This window comes from Pogona vitticeps, chromosome 6 (assembly GCF_051106095.1).
Source record: "Pogona vitticeps strain Pit_001003342236 chromosome 6, PviZW2.1, whole genome shotgun sequence".
In the NCBI taxonomy this organism is placed as follows: Eukaryota; Metazoa; Chordata; class Lepidosauria; order Squamata; family Agamidae; genus Pogona; species Pogona vitticeps.
The window spans coordinates 121,248,141-121,265,185 of NC_135788.1; the positions used below are offsets into that span (position 1 = coordinate 121,248,141).

The window sequence follows — 17,045 nt, forward strand, 5'->3', positions numbered from 1 at the left end:
GATTTCGGCTGAATATCTGGGAAAACACCTTAACTGTTAAAGCAGTACAACGACGGAAGCCATGACCTCAGGGGGCAGTGGGGGGGGGGGCGCTATAACGCTGGAGGCCTTCAAGAGAACACTGGACACCCTCCCTCCTCTGTCTGATCTGCTTTGATCGGGATTCCTGCCTTGAGCAAAGGTGGGCTGCACTGGATGGCCTCAGAGGGCCCCTTCCAACCCCACGATTCTCGGATTCTATGAAATGGGCCTGCTTTGAATCTGGGCCTCCTGGGGGGGGGTCATTCTGGTGTCAAGGAGGCCAGTTTCCAGCCCCTGAAGAGCTCAGGAAGGGATTCGCGTTGGCCTCGTGGACCGAACTCAGGGATTTGGGCGCAGAAGAGTCCAAAATGCCAGAACCTCCCTCCACGGGGGGGTCTCCGCAGGAGAAGAGGGAGACGCCCCTCCTCTGTTTGAAGGGCTGCTGCCAGCCAGGATCATCTCCGGTCAAGGTGGGCCCACGTGGCGTAGCAGCGCAGCGGTTCCCAACCTGGGGGTCACCCAGGTGTTCTTGGACTGCACCTCCCATACGCCCCCCCCGGCACAGCAGGTGGCAAAGGCTTCTGGGAGTTGTGCCTCCCTCCGCAAGCTGGCTCTAGAGAAGACCAGCTGGGAGTAGGGTTTCTCCTGTAGCCTCTCTCTCTCTCTCTCTCTGGCCTGATCCACACCCGGGTTTCTCACCCCGGCTGCTGGGCTACAGTGGCCTAGTGCTCACCCCCCCCCCAGAAGGCGAACATTGGGAGAATGGAGTTCTGCTGCAGCATTCTAAAGCTTGGCTGCTGATTTTAAATAACACAATAGGAAAACCTGCTGGGTAGCTACAGGTCAAAGAGCCAACTGCTGAGCCATCTCGCGACCCAGCCACTGCCTGGCATCTTGTGACAGGGAGTTCCGCAATCCCCTCGTCCTTTCTGTGTCCAGATTTTTTTAGGAATGGCTTGCGGGTCCCTTGCAGCAAAAACCCTGGGGGCCCTCCTTGGCTGGGAGAGCAGCGGGTCTGACTCTGTCTGGCTTGGGGCGCTCCGTCCCGCGCCCCTCGTTCTGGAGGCCTGGGACCCCCCCTGCCCACCCTCCCTGGGAAAGGGCAGAGGCGCCCAGATGTGCTCGCTGAAAAGAGAACCGGGACTTTGGACGGCGACTCAGCGACCCAGAGGTCGGAGACGCTCCTTTGGAGGACTACAACGCCCAGAATCCCCAAACAGCGCAGCTTCAGCCCCTCGCCCGCCGCTCTGGGCGCCTGGGGCCGAAACCCAAAGTTTGGAAACGTGGCTCTCTCGGACTACAACTCCCAGAATCCCCCCTCGGCTCCTCCTCCTCCTCCTCCTCCTCCTCCCTCCCAGTGCATCCTGGGAAATGTAGTCCCTCCTTCCAGCCGCGGAGGGAGTCAGCGGGCGGCCGTCCCTCCGGCCCCTGGACCCCGCCGGGAAGGACGCCGGACCCCGGAGGGCGATGATGTCCAGCCCGCCCGGCCGCCCCGCGGTCTCGATCCGCCCCTGCCGCCCGGAGGATTGCGCGCAGGTCATGCGCCTGATTCGGGTACGGCGGGGGGGGGGAGGAGGGAGCAGAGCGGTTTTTCCCCGGGGGGGGGGAAGGCATGGCTCCTGGTGCACCTGTTGAATTTCTGCCTGCGCTTGTTCCCCGATCCTTTCCCCCCGTGTAAAAAAAAAAAAAACACCTGGGAGTCCAGCGGGATTTCCTTCGGTGTCAAGCGGGGAGGGGGGGGAGCGGAGCAGGATCGGATCCCCGGACCCGTTCGCGGCCCTGGCCCTGCATGGGTCCACCCGTGTGCAACCTCTTTAGGGGGGACTTGGGGGAGGGGGACCGGCCCGGGATGAAAGCGAGAGACCCGCAGGAAAGGAGGAGAGAGAGAGAGAGAGAGAGAGAAACTCTCCAGGCCGACCTGCAAGAAGAAGAAGGAGCCCCCCCCCCCGCCTGCACTGCACGTGGGAACGGCGCCTGTCCCGGGCGGGGAAGGTCCGCGCCTCCCCTCGGGACGCCCCGGATCTCCCTCTGAATGAGGGGCGCGGAGCAGGGAAGGCGCTGTCCATGGTACCTGCTTGCCCCCCCCCCCGTCCTCCCTCGCAGGACCGACCCTGCGCCCCCCCAAGGGTCTCCTGCCCCCTCCCTTCCTGTGGGGCACTCAGGCCGCCCCTCCCGGGGGAAGCTGGGTGTCCCCCGTCGGGCCTTGGGTGGCATCTGGCAACCGCTGGAACCAGATATCCTGCTATAGACAGTATATAGGCTTATCCATGGTTTTCGGCATCCCTAAGGGAGGGGGTCTTGGACGCGACCCCCTGCGGACACAGGGGGGGTCAAGCTAGACGCTTCCTAGGCTTCAGGATGCCTGGAGATTCTTGGTGGTTTTCCACCAAGAGAGCTTCTTGAAGAGCTTGCTTTGCAGGATACAAAAGAAGACAACGTCCATGTTGCTATTTTCAGGCTGAGCGGATGGTCTTTAGGATCCCCTCTCAGGTGAGGATATTTTTATAGCGGTGATTGGAAGCATCATCCTCTCTCTCTCTCTCTCTCTCTTTCTCTCTCTGTGTTCTTAGGACCTGGCAGAGTTTGAGAAAGTGCCTGAACAGGTGAAAATCAGTGATCAAGGTAAGGCCTGACTCTCAGTGGGAACCCCCTATGGTGAAGTAATAGACCACTTCAAAGGCATTGCTGGCTGGGGATGGTGGAAGTTGTAGTCTTAAGAGGGACCGTGGATCTTTGACCCGAAGGGTTTACAGTTCATCACCGAAGACGTAACCAAGGAAGTGGAGGATGAAAGTGAGATAGAGGTTCTGTGGGCAGTAGGGGGAGAGACGGCCCGTGACCATCCTTTTGTTCCCAAGATAGTGGGCTCAACCTGACATGAGCCACTGGCCCTGTGAAAAATATGGACTGTCGTGGAAACAGCCGTGACCAAACCCTTGGCCTTCTCCTGCTTTCCTGCCCATCCCGGAAGCTTGGTTTATTTTGTTCCTTGGTTTGTTCCAGGAAAAGAAGGGATTTAGCGCTACAGTGCTTCTTGGGCACCCTCTCGCTATGTCGGAGCCTCCTCATGCCCCGCCATGACATAACCAAAATGAATTGCAGAGGTGAAGCTGCAGCACGGGAGGGGGGGGGCGTGGGTGGCTTACAAGAATTCCACTGATTCCGTGAAGGAAAACACTTTTCAGACACCGCTTTTTAAAAAAAAAAGTTCCGTTCTGGTGTGAATCCCAGAAAACTCTGTTCTTCTCCTGCTTGGCAAGATGTGACTATATTGCCCTGTCAGGAGAAGGAAACTTTTTATTTTAAAAAAGATATGATCTGTTGTTCAGGTCTCTTTTATTTTTAAATATCTGTGGGGCTGGCGCTCTTGAAACCCCAATGCTTTTTCAGGCCTCCCCCCCCCCGCCAGTTCTTCCTCTCTGCTTCCTCATCCTCCCGTCTCTAATTTTTCTTCCCCCCCCCCACCTTTGCCCTCTTCAGAACTTTGTCAAGATGGTTTCTGTGAGGACCCCTTCTACAAGTGCTTGGTGGCCGAAATCCCACCGGAGGATCGGGGCGAAGGCGGTGCGTAAGGGGCAAATTCGGTGTCTCTGCTCGGAGGGGAAGAGAAGCAGGCCTTTTCCATGGCTGTGTGCGTCTGTGTGTCGGTTGTGATGTTATCAATTCCTTTCCAGGCCCATTTCCCTTTTACGATGCTATGTTTCCCCGAATGGTCTTATATTCATTTTTGCTCCAAAAAAAAAAAAAAGCATTAGGGCTTATTTTCAGGGGATTTTTTCCATGTACAACCATCTACATTTATTCATATACAGCCCTGTCATCTTCTTCTGGCTGCTGCACAAGGGCGGAGGGCGGGGGTTTCACTTAATTAGGGCTTATGTTTGGGGTGGAGCTTATATGACGAGCATCCTGAAAAATCCTACTAAGGCTTATTTTCAGATGAGGTCTTATTTGCGGGAAAACAGGATAGACTTCTCTATTATCCATAGTTTTCAGCATCCGCGGGGGGGGCTTGGAACCACTCCCCCATGGATACAGGGGTCTACCTGTATTTAGCAATGTCTGTTAGGCAAGTTGGGTGGGGGCTGATTTAAAAAAAAAGAAATGCAGGAAAACCATCTTATGGATAAAATATATAAATGAATCGGCCATTCGCTGCCCTGGAGAAACCCGCCCCGCCCCGCCAAGCAAGTAGGGGAAAATTCAAGAGAAGATTATGAGGCTCTGGTGCCTTGCAGGACAGGTTGATCACCTCTTCTGCACGCCTGCAAAAGGTACAGGAGCCCTGCCTTTCTTTTTCACCACCTGCAGGACTCTGTCCCAGCCTTCACATCTGCTGGACTACATCTCCCATCAACTCTAAGCAGCATGGGCCGTGGTTTCGGAAAGGCCACTCTTGAGAGGTGTTTCCTTGTAAGGGACCACCTCAGGCCGTCAATGTAGAACGGGGAGAAAATCACCAGGATGGAAAGGGACGGGGTGGGGGGGCTTGAGACGGCTCCCTGCCCCAGCGAGCAAAGAATTAAGTGTCCCTTCTGTTTTGGGGGGATTCTGGGACTGATAGTCCCCTCCGCCCCCCCTCCCCTCAAAAAAAGAGCATTTCCATTTTCAGAGAGAGAAAGAGAGCAGTGAACTTTGCCTAGAAGCGGAAGGTCAGAAGGAGAAGCCGGGTGTATTTCGGCGACCTTTGAACAAAGCAGAGACCAGGCCAGGGTTTCGAAAGTCAGTTGGCAGCCCTTTTTAAAAATAAAAAAAATAGAGCTCAGACATTGATCCCAAAAACCCCTGCGATGGATTCTGGAGGATGTGGCACGGAGTGTGTTTTGTTAAAGACTCACCCGGTTTCCTTTAAGGAACTGTCAGAAAGGTTGTAAAAAGCCAGGCGAGCCATCTTAGCCGAATCCCGAAATCCATCCGGGTGGGGTAACTTGATCAGGATAATCGAAAAGTAAAGGGAGGACAGAAGATGGTAGAGGGGGAAAAACTTTTTATATTGCAGTTATGTTCTTAGGTTCTAAATAGAAACCCTAAAAAAAGCTCACATGCCCTCAGATGCAGATCTCCAAAAGGGGCTTTGCACCAAGCCCTTAGGTTGCGAACCGGTGTCCGTTTACCTGGGAGTAAGTCCCATTGAACTTGATGGGCCTTTCTTTTGAGCGTGCCGCCTTAGAATGGCACAGCATTGGCAGGTTCAAACTCGGTTACCTGTTTTGGCTTCTAAATTCGGAAAGCGAGAAAATCGGAAACCGCCACCCTGTTTTAAGAGGAGGGCAAACACAGCCCAGCCAAAATTTCAGTTTCCAGAATCCATCGTAGCAAAGAGATTTCAAGTGAGGTTATATGCCTTTCTCTCTCTCTCTCTCTCTCTCTTTCCTCCCGATTCCTTCGCACAGGTCCCACCGTTGTGGGCTACGGCCTTTATTTCTTCACCTACAGCACCTGGAAAGGTAGAAACATCTACATGGAAGATCTTTACGTGAGGCCAGAATTCCGAGGTATGAAAGCTGGAGGGTGAGATGGGGAAGCTCAGGTTGGAAGAAGCTGTATTTTAAGAAAACTCTGTGCAAGAATTGACTTTTCTTAGTTTTGGGCACAATCCTGTTGGATTGGAGGCCACCTCGATGTTTAGAAGCGGGGTGCAAGAATCCAGACATCTCAGTGACTCTCGAAACACTTCCAGGTCACCCGATGGCTCCTTGGGTTATCTGCGATACCGTGTCTCGTTGCTTGGCTCTCCATCTTTCTCCCTCTTTTCTTATTCTTTTTCACAGGGCAAGGGATTGGGAAGAAACTCATGAGCAGGATCGCGCAGGTAACTTCAGCAACACCCTTGTGTCGTGTGTGTCCCCCCCCCGCCCAATCCCCAATTTCAAACAAATTCTACTCAAAAAAAAAAAAAAGTAAACATAAGCAACACCAAAAACTTATCTAAAAGCAATAAGGCAAAACCATCCGTTTAAAAACCCCACTCGGGCAGCCGTTCGGTCGGGGACAGCTTGCCCGGGGAGAAGCTTGACCTCAGAAAAAGAGCAAAGACGAGGCCAGGCTGGCCTCCAGTGGCAGGGAGTTCCAGAGTCTAAAAGAAGTGTCTAAAGGAGACCAGGGCAGGAGGTGCCCTCCTGCCGTTTTGCATGGTGCTGCACCCCTCACTCTGACCCACAACCTGCCTATCTCTCTTCCCAGAGATCCTGGGGAGGGGCTGTGGGGGCGGCGGCAGCTAGATCCTCCATGGATACCCCCCCTTCCCTCCCACACATAGGACCCAGCTGTCCTCGGGCGGCCAGCTTCTCTGGTACGACGCCTGACTCGGTTTCCCCTGCAGATGGGCGTGGAGAGGGGCTGCACCCAGATGAAGTTCTCCGTCCTGGACTGGAACCGCCCCGCCGTCGACTTCTACCGCAGCAAAGGGGCCGTGGACCTGACGGCCGCCGAGGATTGGCACGTCTTTCGCTTTGAAGAGGACGCCCTGCGGAGGCTGGCGCTGGGGGAGCCCGGGGAGTGAGCGAGCCCCCCCTGGGGTCCAGAGAGGTCATGCCAGAGTCTAGACTAGCTGGCAGTGCAATGTGAAATTGAAAAGAGAAGGTTGCCTTTTTTGGGAGACACTGCTCCTTGGATGCTTTGTGGACTAATGATGAGGGTAGAAATTATATAAATAAATAAATGCAAGCTAGCATGCCCCTGTTTCAGTTTCTCTTACTCCTCTAGTGTGCGGCTAAGAGACTTTGTTCTGCTTCCTTACTTTTATCCACTGAGCTATTTGGTCCGCCCTCTCTCCAGCCTAAACAAAGGCAAGAAGATCTTGCATCTCAGCCTGTAATCTTACAGTGTAAAATACGTAACACAAAAAGGGAAAAAAAGGGATAAGGAGGGAAGGGGGGGAAGCAAACTTGGGGATCAGTTTGTAAAAGTAAAATACAGTCGGAACCCTGTATCTGCGGGGAATCAGGTACAAATCCTCCTGTGGATGCTGAAAAACACGGATTATAGCAAACACTATTTTAATAGCAAATGCTATTCGTAGCATGATCTTTTGCTCCTTCTGGTGGCCAGTTCTGGTAACTTCATCTTTAGAAACTTATATTTCCAGGATTTTTCTTTTAGTATTTTCCAACCTTGGATAAGTGATCCCGCTGATAAGGGGAATCCTGGTGAAATCACGCTGATGTAAGATGTACGGCCCGTTGGAGGCACGCAACCTGTTCGAAAAGCAGCTTACCCAGATTTCCCCTTCATGTGCCCTTCCGCCAGTGTGCAGGATTTCAGTCCATGTCTAATATCAAGCCACCCTTTCGCCACCAGTACGTGGATGAAAACGTGCTTGTGCCCTTCTGAGGAAACTCTCACACGGCCTTTGTTTGGACCATTGCTTTATTCGCTCAGCACATTTGGCGGCCAAACAACGTTCCCCCCCCCCATGCCCCCATTTCAGAGAAGGATGGATGTGGCCGGCCAAGCTTCGGCCGAAGCCCTTAAGCCTTCTTCTCCACCTCGCACACCCAGTTGTAGGGGCGCATGCAATGTTCGTCGCTCCACAAGCCGTCCCGGTAGAGGTGGGCACAGTTGGCAGGTTCGCCAGGCATGTGGTAGGAATAATTATTTGGCCTCCTGGGCCTCCAGTCTCTGAAACGAGAAGGAAACAGCTCGTGGGAGGAGGTGCGTCTGTGCCCATGCGCTCGGACCTTTCGCTCCAGAAGGAGACGGCCCAAGGCGCCTTGGAGGTCGCTGCTGGGTGGGGGGAGGCCACGTACCCTTGGGGGGGCACGCGGGAGGCCTTTGCTTCCTATAAAGCAGGCGTGAGGCTGCAGGAAAGCTTCGCCCCGTGCTGGGAAGTGCCCGCCTCTGCAGGTCAAGACCTGTTGGCTCTGATCATTGGAAAAAGTGGGGCGCCGGCATTCTGCACATGCCCAGAGGCACCCTTTATCTCAAGACACCCCCCCAGGAGGTGAGCCTGCTATGGAGAACCGATTCTGGACCCGACGATAAACCAAGGTCCGGCCGCACGACTTCGAGAAAGTTGCTTAGGCGCAACCCTGGACTTTGTGAGGCTTCGGCCCCTTTGGGGGTTCCCTTCCCTCCAACCCCAAATTACTGTTCCTTTTTAAAAAGTATGACGGAAAGTGGCCCTCGGCGCCTCCTTGTGGCCACGGAGAGCCATCTTTTTTAAAGCTGCTCTGCCGTGGCAAGGGGAGAAACATTTTAAAAAACAACATGCAAATAGCGAAGACACATCAAAAAACATTAAATAGAAGAGCTCTATGGAAGAATTGGGGATGGTTATGATTCTGTGCGGCCGGTTCCCAAATCTTGCTGGGAGTTGTGCTCCCAAAAGGTTTAACTTCCCACCCTGCAGCCTCCAAGGGTCTAAATCCCAGATATTCTGCCTTTTAAGGCTTCCTTCCCCCCAAAGTCTCCCCTGCCCCCCCCCCCCGGTCGACCTTTCCCTACGGAAGGACCTTCAGCTGCACTGCGTCGGAAGGGCCCCAACGAAACAGACGCCGGGGAATGGTCTCCTCCGTGAGCGGGGGCCACGTGGGTGGCGCCACGTTTCGTGGCACAGCGGAGGCCACCACGCCCCCGAGAGACCCACGAGGGAACTCACATTCTGCGGATCGTGTACAAGGTCGCGTCCACCCACGTCCAGCGCTCGTTGGTGAAGCGCAAGCCGATCCACGTGTTGCGTGGCTTTGTATGCTGGGCCACGAACGCCTAGCAAGAGAGAGGACACCGAGCGACCGTGAGCAGCCTGAGCCGGCCAGTCGCCACCAACGGCGCTTGACCACCGTTTTCAAGAAGAAACCTGCTCCATTCTTCATCCACCGTTTTCAAGAAGAAACCTGCTCCATTCTTCATCATTTTGGGCCACCCGGACTATTGTTACTGCTAGTATAATTATCCATCCATAAGGGGCAATATCGGTGTAAAAGGCTTGATTAGCCTTGTTGTTTTCTTGTTAACAAACAGTAATTGCCTTGCCACTTAGGACTGATAAGAGAGAGTCATAAAATGTGAAAGAAATACCTCTTAAAAGGCCTTTTACTATATTGCCCTAAAAATCTTAACTTTTGGAAGTACAGTAGAACAGCTGTATCTGCACGGGATCGGTTCTAACCGCCTTCCCTGAGGATGCTAAGAAACATGTGAATATCAAACGCTATACGTTGCGTGGTCTCTGGCTCACTCTAATGGCCCGTCCTGATAAACACAACCCTGGTAGGAATACATATAGATAGGTATTTCCGGAGTTTTTTTGTTTAGCAAAGTGAAATGCAAAGCGTGCTGCTTGTAGACCGCCTCTTAGCGCTTAAAGCACTCTCTGGGCAGTTGACGAGTTAATTATGCAGGCTACCCATTGCCCTCCCCGCCATTCGGGTACTCATTATGCCAGCCTCCGAAGGATGGAAGGCTGAGTGAACCTTGAGCCAGCTCGCTGGGATTGAACCCAGGTGGTGAGCAGAGTGTTGGCTGCAGTGCTGCAGTTTAACCTGCACCGATGCCTACCCGAGGAGTCAAGCAGGCAGGAGGCCTCCGTCCCCCTGCGTCCCAATCCTCCCCCTGCTAAAAGACGCGATCGAAAACGGACCTGCTCTTGGTAGCTGGTGATGATCACCAGTCGGGAATCTTTATTTTCACAGTCGGCTTTGGCTTCGTCCCAGGTCTTCTCCGAGGTGGAGAACCAGTAACAGCTCTGGCGGAAGGAAAGCCAGCCCTTGGGGCAGCAGAGGGTTGTGCTCCCTGATGGGGACGGAGGAGAGAGAGGGGAAATATATACTGTATATGGTGGGGCGGGGACCCAATCTGGGCTGTGCTTAAGGGTGGGAGGCACCGTACGGCCAGGATGGCCGGGCAGGATCCCCACTCAGGCTCCTGTGAGACCACGTGGGGTGGTTCCTCCCCTCCTCCGTGGTACAGCTCCGTGGTTCCTGCGTCCGTTGCGTTCTCCTGCCTTTGGCTTTGGCCGTTTGCACCCTCGGCTTAGAAAACAAACCACACACTCGGGTCTGTTTCCTTACAGCTCCACCCATCGTCTTGTGGGAATGCCTCTACCTGCTAGGTAAAGGTAAAGGTTCCCCTTGACATTTAGTCCAGTCATGTCCAACTCTAGGGGGTGGTGCTCATCCCCGTCTCCAAGTCGTAGAGCCAGCGTTTTGTCCGAAGACGAGTTTCTGTGGTCACGTGGCCAATGCAACTAGACACTGAATGCCGTGACCTTCCCACCGAGGTGGCACCTATTTATCTACTCACATTTTTACATGCTTTTGAACGGCTAGGTGGGACGAGCAATGGGAGCTCCCTCCGTCACGTGGATTCCATCTTACAACGGCTGGTCTTCCGACCTTGCAGCATGGAGGCGTCTGCGGTTTAACCCACAGCACCACCATGTCCCACATCTATCTGCTAACCTCACAGCTAATCCCTGCGAAACGCCTTCCGCGCATGAACATGGCATCCGTCCAGAGACAGCATGGGGGGAAGAGGCCAGCTGGCTACCCTTGCCAAAAAGCACGTGCGTGGATGGAGAGAGGGTGGGCTGCGAAGGGTGGGACAGAGTTCTGCTCACTACCCTCCGAGATAAGATTTTGTCTTTTCTCGATCCAGGTCCCAGAAACTTCCTGGCCAAGCACAGCCACTGGACCTGCTGACTGGGAATCCGGGGAGTCGTCGCCCACAAAAAGCGAAGGTGAAGAAGCAAAGTGTAAGCTGGGTAGTCCATTTACTGACCTCAGAAGGATGGAAGGCTGACTGAGCCTCCCGCCGGCTACCTGGGATCGAACCTGGGTCTTGGGTCAGGAGCAGAGCTTTGTACTGCAGTTGAAGCACAGCATTGCTGGGCTCCGTTCACAAAAGCAAATGTGCCACGCTCTGTGCCCAGTGAACAAGACGGGCTGATTTCCCAAGCGCGTATCCCGCGGCGGATCCTCCCTCTTCCCTCTCTCCGGCCACACACGTCACCTTTTCTCTCCTGGAACCACCCTTTGCTCTCTTTTCCAAACTCACCCGTTCGGTTGTGCTTGATGTCTTCCAGGCGGCAATTCAGGAGATGGGTGCTGGCCCGCAGCTTCGAGATGTGTTCCTCGAACTGGGTCTTTGCTGGAAGCGGGAGGAGAAAAAGGTCACCAGAGAGAATCCTCTCACCACTGCCCACCCTTCCGTACCAGCAGGGCACGCGGGGGGCGGGTGTGGTCGGACATGGTTTTTCATTGCAACCTCAAAGCCCAGAGGTTTCCGTTCAAGGGTTCAAGCACGGGGATCTCCCTCTGTCTCTCGTAATGCGGGAATTTCGGACAGGGTCTGGGCAGCGACAGCAGTTGTGGGGTCTCCATCCCACGGAATCCTGCAGTTCGTCGTCTCGGGAGGAAGTGCAAAACCCACGGAGGGGACCCAACTCAACGCTCAAGTTTCTCATCAAATTGCAAACACACAAACGCACGCATATATATAATCCCAGCGAGGAGACCTGCCATTGCTATCTACTCCAGAGCCACTGAACTGCTCTAGATGTACAGTGTGGGCTTTGCCTGAGGTGGAATCCCTCAGTGGGAGACTCCGGGCAGGCGAAAAGGTCAACGGCTTCTTCACCCAAGTCAGGAGCTAAATAAAACTGAGAAGTGATGGCAAAACGGGCGGGCTTGGCAGGGGGAGCCGTGCAGGTGTGTGGCACCCTCACAGGCCTTCTTCTTCCCCGCTGCCCAGTAAATGCCAGTCTCTGTGAGCCAAGTGCAGAGGGTCAGATTAGATGACCTTCTGGTGTCCCTTCTGGGTGTACACTTCTGTGGTTTCACGGCATCACACTCCAACAGGAGATGAATGCCCCTCCCCTGAAACCGACATGGTTTTAAACGGGGCGGGGGGGGGAGGTTGGAATATTCTGCAGAAGATAAGAGGTGTACCTGGGGCTTCTAATCATCATAACAATATGCAAAAGGGGAACCCTACGTGTCCAAATCCCTGAACTGGATGACTTCTTTTGTTTTTAGACTACGAGTTCCAGCATCCCCCAGCCAGCATGGGGATTCTGGGTGCTTTAGTCCCAAAGCAGAACCTTTCCCAGGCTCTATAGGTCAGCTCACCCACCCAGGTCCCCGGCCGGGGGGGGGGGCTTCCCAGTCGACCCACCTTCCTTCACTTCCTCCGTCAGGTTTTTTATTATCTGGTCGACTTTCACGAGCCTCTTCACATCACTGGACTCTGGAATTGGCAGAAAGCAAGACGGTGAGGACAGGAAAAGGGAGACCCGGGTCTTTTCCTTCCTTCCTCCCAGCCAAATCGGGGGTTTTGGGGACATCAGCGCCCAGAATTGCCCAGGATTCGTGTTGCCGTGTTGCTCGTTAAGAGCCTGTTCCCTGATTTCAAAAGTCAACCGTGTGGGTAGAGGTCCTCCCTCCTCCCAGTGGTCCATCATGGTCATTTCTATGATGGGTTTGTTTTATTTATAGGCCACCTTTCTCCCGATCAGGGGGACCCCTTCTGATCTTCAACCCATCCATCTCTCAATCTCAAACAGGTCTCCGACACCAGAAATTCCCCCCACAACTAAATAAAGGGTGGTGGTTGTGTGTGTTTTTTCTTTTTAAGTTCCCTGAAACTATTGGGATGGATGGGTTCAAGCCAGTTTGCAGATCCTGGAAGTTGTAAACCAAAAAATGTAAAGTCATTTTTTAAAATAAAAGAAGAAGTCGTGGTTTGCTTTGTCCCCTAAACACCAACAACAACAGCTTGGGAAGCCCCAGAGGGAACGGCATCCCATAATACTCCCCCCTAAGCCAGGCCTCCGTGGCTCACCCTTTTCTTTCAGAGTGGCTAGTGCCCCAAAGATGGTCTGGTTGACATTTTGTAAATTCTTCTCCATGGTCAACAAATCGGTGCGAAAACTGCTCCCTAGGGGTGAGGAAGGGAACATGAATGAGATTAAAGGTTTCTCCCCACCCCCCAGTCCGTTCTCACTGGGATTGCCTCCTGGTCTCCTCCTTTGCATCTTAGGGCCTCCGTCTCTTCCTGGCACACTCCTTCGCACCTGCATTCATCGGCTTTTGCTGTGTTTACTTTTCCTGCATGGACCAACTTCTGTGCTCATGTTTTCCTTTGCAACCCACTCAACTCCAGCATTCAGGACTGGCCGGCAGGTTATAGACCACCAGCAGCACCCCCTCCCCCCCAAGTCACCTTCAGACAACTCCCAAGTAGCAAATACGTGGGTAAGATCTTTGCTTGAGGCAGCCTGCTCTGGTGGCTTCCTCAATTAGGTGTGCGATTTCGACCATCAGCACAACCCATTGCTAGATCCTTCTAGGTTTACTCACAAATGAATGCTATGAATAAAGGTCCCTTGCAAAGTTATGTAGTAGCTTCCTTCTTTGCTTGTTAGGCCTACTGTATTGCTTCCTGTTTTGCATACCTCAGGAATTAGTGCAAAACTCTAAAACAAACAAAGAAATACACCTGTTCCCTGTCTGGTGGTAGTGGGGATTTTTCTCTTTCTTTTTTTAACAAATTTCCTTTCCTCCCCTTTCTTTTATAGTTTCATTTTGCTGTCAAGAAAGAAGGAAAAACAATGAAAAGAGAACAGCCATGCACAGGCAGAGATAAGGCACACAAACAGACTTCCATGGAAATGGTTTGGACATTCCTCAGCACTTCTCAGTCATCCTGCATTGATCAGGAAGACCTGAAGGGGGCAGTGGCTGTATTTAGGAAGCTTTTTATTGAAGGCACAGTAGCCCCCTTCCCCCTCCAAAAAAAAATCAATGACATTTCATTCATTGATACTGCACACAACTTGCTGCTATGACAGTCTTTCATTGCACGAAAGTAACTGCAAGTCAAGTGGGGGACAGGTGGGGAGGGTGACACGAAAAGGCCTGGAAAGCACAGATCTAACCATCATTTCCTATCCTACGGAGGAGTGAGCGCAAGACGGCAGTTTTAGCAAAAAGAAAAAGAAGGCTCACAAAATGTACTGCTTGGCAAGATCTTACTGGGCAGAGAGGCACAGAGCTGCATACAGAGCAAAGAAGTCTTCCCCATGTGTTGCATGTCCCGCGATTCTTGCAAAGGGATTCTGGATCTTGTAGTCCGTAGAAGACGTTCATTGGAGCCCTGACAGCAGTGTGTTAAACCCAACATCTTTTCACCAACACACCCAAATCCATTGTGCAGAGAACATAACACTGTTTTGCTCTTAAGCTTGGAAATTTTTACTTTTTTGGACTACAAACCCCAGAATTCCCCAGCCAGTAACATTTGCAGGGGCTGCCTTCCCTTGCTCCCTCCTGTTATTTGCATCTTTCTTCTGCCTTCTCAGTCACTCCTCTCCAGAGGCCTTCAAGAGAAACGTAGACCACCAGTGGGCGGATCTCCTTTGATTTGGGTTCCTGCCTTGAGCAGGGGGTTGGACTGGATGGCCTCAGAGGTCTCCTTCCAACTTCACGGTTCTCCGTTTCTTTGATTCTAACCTTGTCTTTTCTCAGCTTTGCCGAGGAATCCTGGGTTTCTCCTTCGGCCCCGCTGTCTGTGCTTGCCCACCTCCTTTCCAGACCCCTCTTCAGCCACGGCTCCCTGACCTTACGTGGTGGTCCCTGGCAGACACACCCTGGTTGGCCTCCCCGGCCCCAACCCTGCAGCTTTCTGGGTTCCTGCTGGGGGGGGGGGAGATCACTCACCGGTGAAGCCAAAGACGACAGTCAGGATGGCGAGGATGCAAAGAAGTCCGAGCATAACGAAGATCAAGCGCCGGCCGGAATAGACACGCCGTCCCCATGGAGGAGCAAATTCTGTGGGGACTGGGAAGACAGCACCGTAAACCAAAAATAATACTCGCAGTGCGTGGCCTCTCCACCCCAAGCTGGGAACAAGGTCTACTTGGCTTCTGTATGGCTTTTACTACATTTGAGTAGGGCTTGTGGTTTATTAGTGTAAAAGTTTGTAATTATGGGTTGCCAGCCACCCTGAGCTCCCTGGAAGAAAGGCTGGAGGGGAGAGGTAACTCAAAGGGATGACTTGCCTGGCTTGAATGGGGAGTTTGGACAAATTTCTGAGAGCATCAGGCGATGGGGTGGCTAATGGCTACCCGTCTTGGTGGGTGTATAGCTCCTTCTCGGCTGCAGGGGCAGCTCCCCTCATGTTTTGCTTAGGGGTTTCCTGGAGGCATCCAGAGGATCATTTGGATGACACCCCCCCCCCCCGGTGCAGGTCCTGAAATCCCTTTGGTTTCTTCTGATGTGACTCCTTATGATCAAGAAGGGACGGAAAAGTACCTCTTTTGAGGTCCTCGTCACCATCATCCTCTGTATCCAAGGTGTTGACATCTCGGTAATCTTTAACCATTCTGGCTTGGTGGGAACATGAAGAACCTGGAATTAGGAGAAGCATTTTGCAGGCCTGGTAAGCTTTTCAGACGCATTCCGTGTGGAACAGGAAAGTCCCCTCTATACATAAGCAGGGGACTCTATTATCTCCCAAAATAGAAAAGGGGATGCGTGCGAGACTCCCGAATCCAAAGCAAAGGTTCAGCTCTGGGGAAAGCATGGATCTTCCTTTAAACATTCACTCTTTACCAGCCAAAGACAAGGGTTTAAATCCTGTTGCTCTTTTTTATGCATGTGGACAGCAAATGCCTTAACATTCGTCCACTTCTAGCCAGCAATGAATGAGTCACTGCTTGGCTTCTCAAGTGCATGCCGAGGGGTGTGAGCACTCCCAATAATCACAGTAGCGACTTGTTAATTGCCAGCTAGAAGAGAATGAATGTTATGCCGTTGGCTTTCTGTATGCATAAAAAAGTAACCGAACTTCAGCCAAGGAGGATAATTAGGAGGATTAGGAAGTCAGATATTTGTAATAAAATGCATTTTCCATTAAGGGGTTGATTAAGAAATATAAATAAAACAAATTGATTCTAGAGCATTGGCTTAATGAGAAGGAAAGAGAAAGAAAGGGGAAAAAATACCAGTACAATTTATAATTTTGCCCACACGGTGTGAAAAAATAGATATACTTTGGTTCGGCCTCATTCTTTTTTAAATAGGGCAAAACTGCAGATCAAAAATGTTCACATCCTTTTGCCGATGTCTTCTTTGAAATGGAGCCCTGAATTCCCAGAGAGAAATGAAATTTAGATTCACAACAGAAAGTAACTGGGACATTTTGGTCAAAACGTTGAAAATCTGTGTTATTGATCTTATCTGTGACGAATAACTGCAAATTATCAAATGGAGTTGATCTCACACCCCACAACCGTCGTGGCGAGCAGTGGTGCGCAGGACAAGAACACTGTTTTAAACTTTAATCCTCAACTTCCTGAACTATTTTAGTTCAAAAGGAAAACGAAGCTGGGAAGTGAAATGTCTCCCAATCCGAAACAGCAAGACCTCAGTTTTAAGGCAAATACTTTGACTTTCCAAGAGGTGAAGACAATTTTAATTCAGGGTCACCCAGAGAGATAACTGTGCTTCCCACATGAAATAAAATTTACTGGAGGGATGCTCAGCAAAACATCAAACACCCAAAAGTTTCCAAAATAAATAAATAAATAAATCACCCTGTCCAGCGTTTGGATGAGCGAGCATCGCCACCACGCTTGAGAGGCAGGTCATTTTGATTGAACAAGGATTCCTCTGTTGCTCACTCTGAACACGGACATTCTGCCACACATTTGCACACGCATGTTGCACCCACAGAGAGGTTCCCGGCTATCCTTCCAAAATGGAAGTCTGGAGGCACTCTAAGGTCCATTCGCCCCAGGAGGTCCATCTTTACCTTCTCCTTTTTTGGTCTCTCCCCGGAGCAACCAGTCCTCCCGGTGGACGTTCTCCTCTCCGGACTCTCCTTTCAGGGCAACCCCCACCCCACCCCCCTCCGGCCGCTCTTTGAACTGTGTCAATATTATTTGTCCTCTGCCGTCCAAATTTAGAACTTCCCGAAATGTGGCAGGCCCCTGGCTCTTTCCTCCCCACCCCCCACGTTTGAGACAGGGTCCCATCCCAACATCCACCCTTCTGAAGACTTTTTTCAAAAGTAGCATTCGGCCA

The 17,045-nt window shown here is 52.2% G+C and overlaps 2 protein-coding genes across 3 annotated transcripts; one reads left to right on the top strand and one right to left on the bottom strand.

Moving 5' to 3' along the window:
- Positions 1-1,391: 1,391 nt before the first annotated feature.
- On the top strand, positions 1,392-6,696 carry LOC110082289 (thialysine N-epsilon-acetyltransferase). Of its 2 annotated transcripts, none has more exons than XM_020799724.3 (6): positions 1,392-1,575; positions 2,592-2,643; positions 3,502-3,585; positions 5,415-5,516; positions 5,793-5,833; positions 6,344-6,696. In XM_020799724.3, exons 1-6 carry the CDS (start codon positions 1,489-1,491, stop codon positions 6,521-6,523), a joined length of 546 nt encoding a protein of 181 aa, XP_020655383.3. In that variant the 5' UTR covers positions 1,392-1,488; the 3' UTR covers positions 6,524-6,696. The 2 variants fall into 2 exon arrangements, with proteins under 2 accessions (XP_020655383.3, XP_072833332.2); XM_072977231.2 differs by having other exon boundaries at positions 1,487-1,575; positions 3,502-3,652.
- Positions 6,697-7,382: 686 nt separating this feature from the next.
- Positions 7,383-16,960, bottom strand: LOC110082299 (asialoglycoprotein receptor 1). The gene is made up of 9 exons (XM_072977233.2): positions 16,774-16,960; positions 15,273-15,368; positions 14,679-14,798; positions 12,802-12,897; positions 12,136-12,207; positions 11,017-11,109; positions 9,602-9,753; positions 8,621-8,727; positions 7,383-7,641 (listed from the first exon to the last, which is right to left on the bottom strand). The coding sequence occupies exons 2-9, from the start codon at positions 15,340-15,342 to the stop codon at positions 7,491-7,493; spliced, it is 861 nt and encodes a 286-aa protein (XP_072833334.2). The 5' UTR covers positions 15,343-15,368; positions 16,774-16,960; the 3' UTR covers positions 7,383-7,490.
- Positions 16,961-17,045: the final 85 nt, after the last annotated feature.

Excerpts from the sequence above, each read along its gene's own strand:
- LOC110082289 (XM_020799724.3), top strand. The coding sequence starts at position 1,489 with ATGATGTCCAGCCCGCCCGGCCGCCCCGCGGTCTCGATCCGCCCCTGC. Across the intron at positions 2,644-3,501 it reads GGTGAAAATCAGTGATCAAG|AACTTTGTCAAGATGGTTTC; the intron begins GTAAGGCCTGAC and ends TGCCCTCTTCAG. Across the intron at positions 5,834-6,343 it reads TCATGAGCAGGATCGCGCAG|ATGGGCGTGGAGAGGGGCTG; the intron begins GTAACTTCAGCA and ends TTTCCCCTGCAG.
- LOC110082299 (XM_072977233.2), bottom strand. The coding sequence starts at position 15,342 with ATGGTTAAAGATTACCGAGATGTCAACACCTTGGATACAGAGGATGAT. Across the intron at positions 9,754-11,016 it reads CATCAAGCACAACCGAACGG|GGAGCACAACCCTCTGCTGC; the intron begins GTGAGTTTGGAA and ends CGTCCCCATCAG. Across the intron at positions 7,642-8,620 it reads TTGTACACGATCCGCAGAAT|AGACTGGAGGCCCAGGAGGC; the intron begins GTGAGTTCCCTC and ends TTCTCGTTTCAG.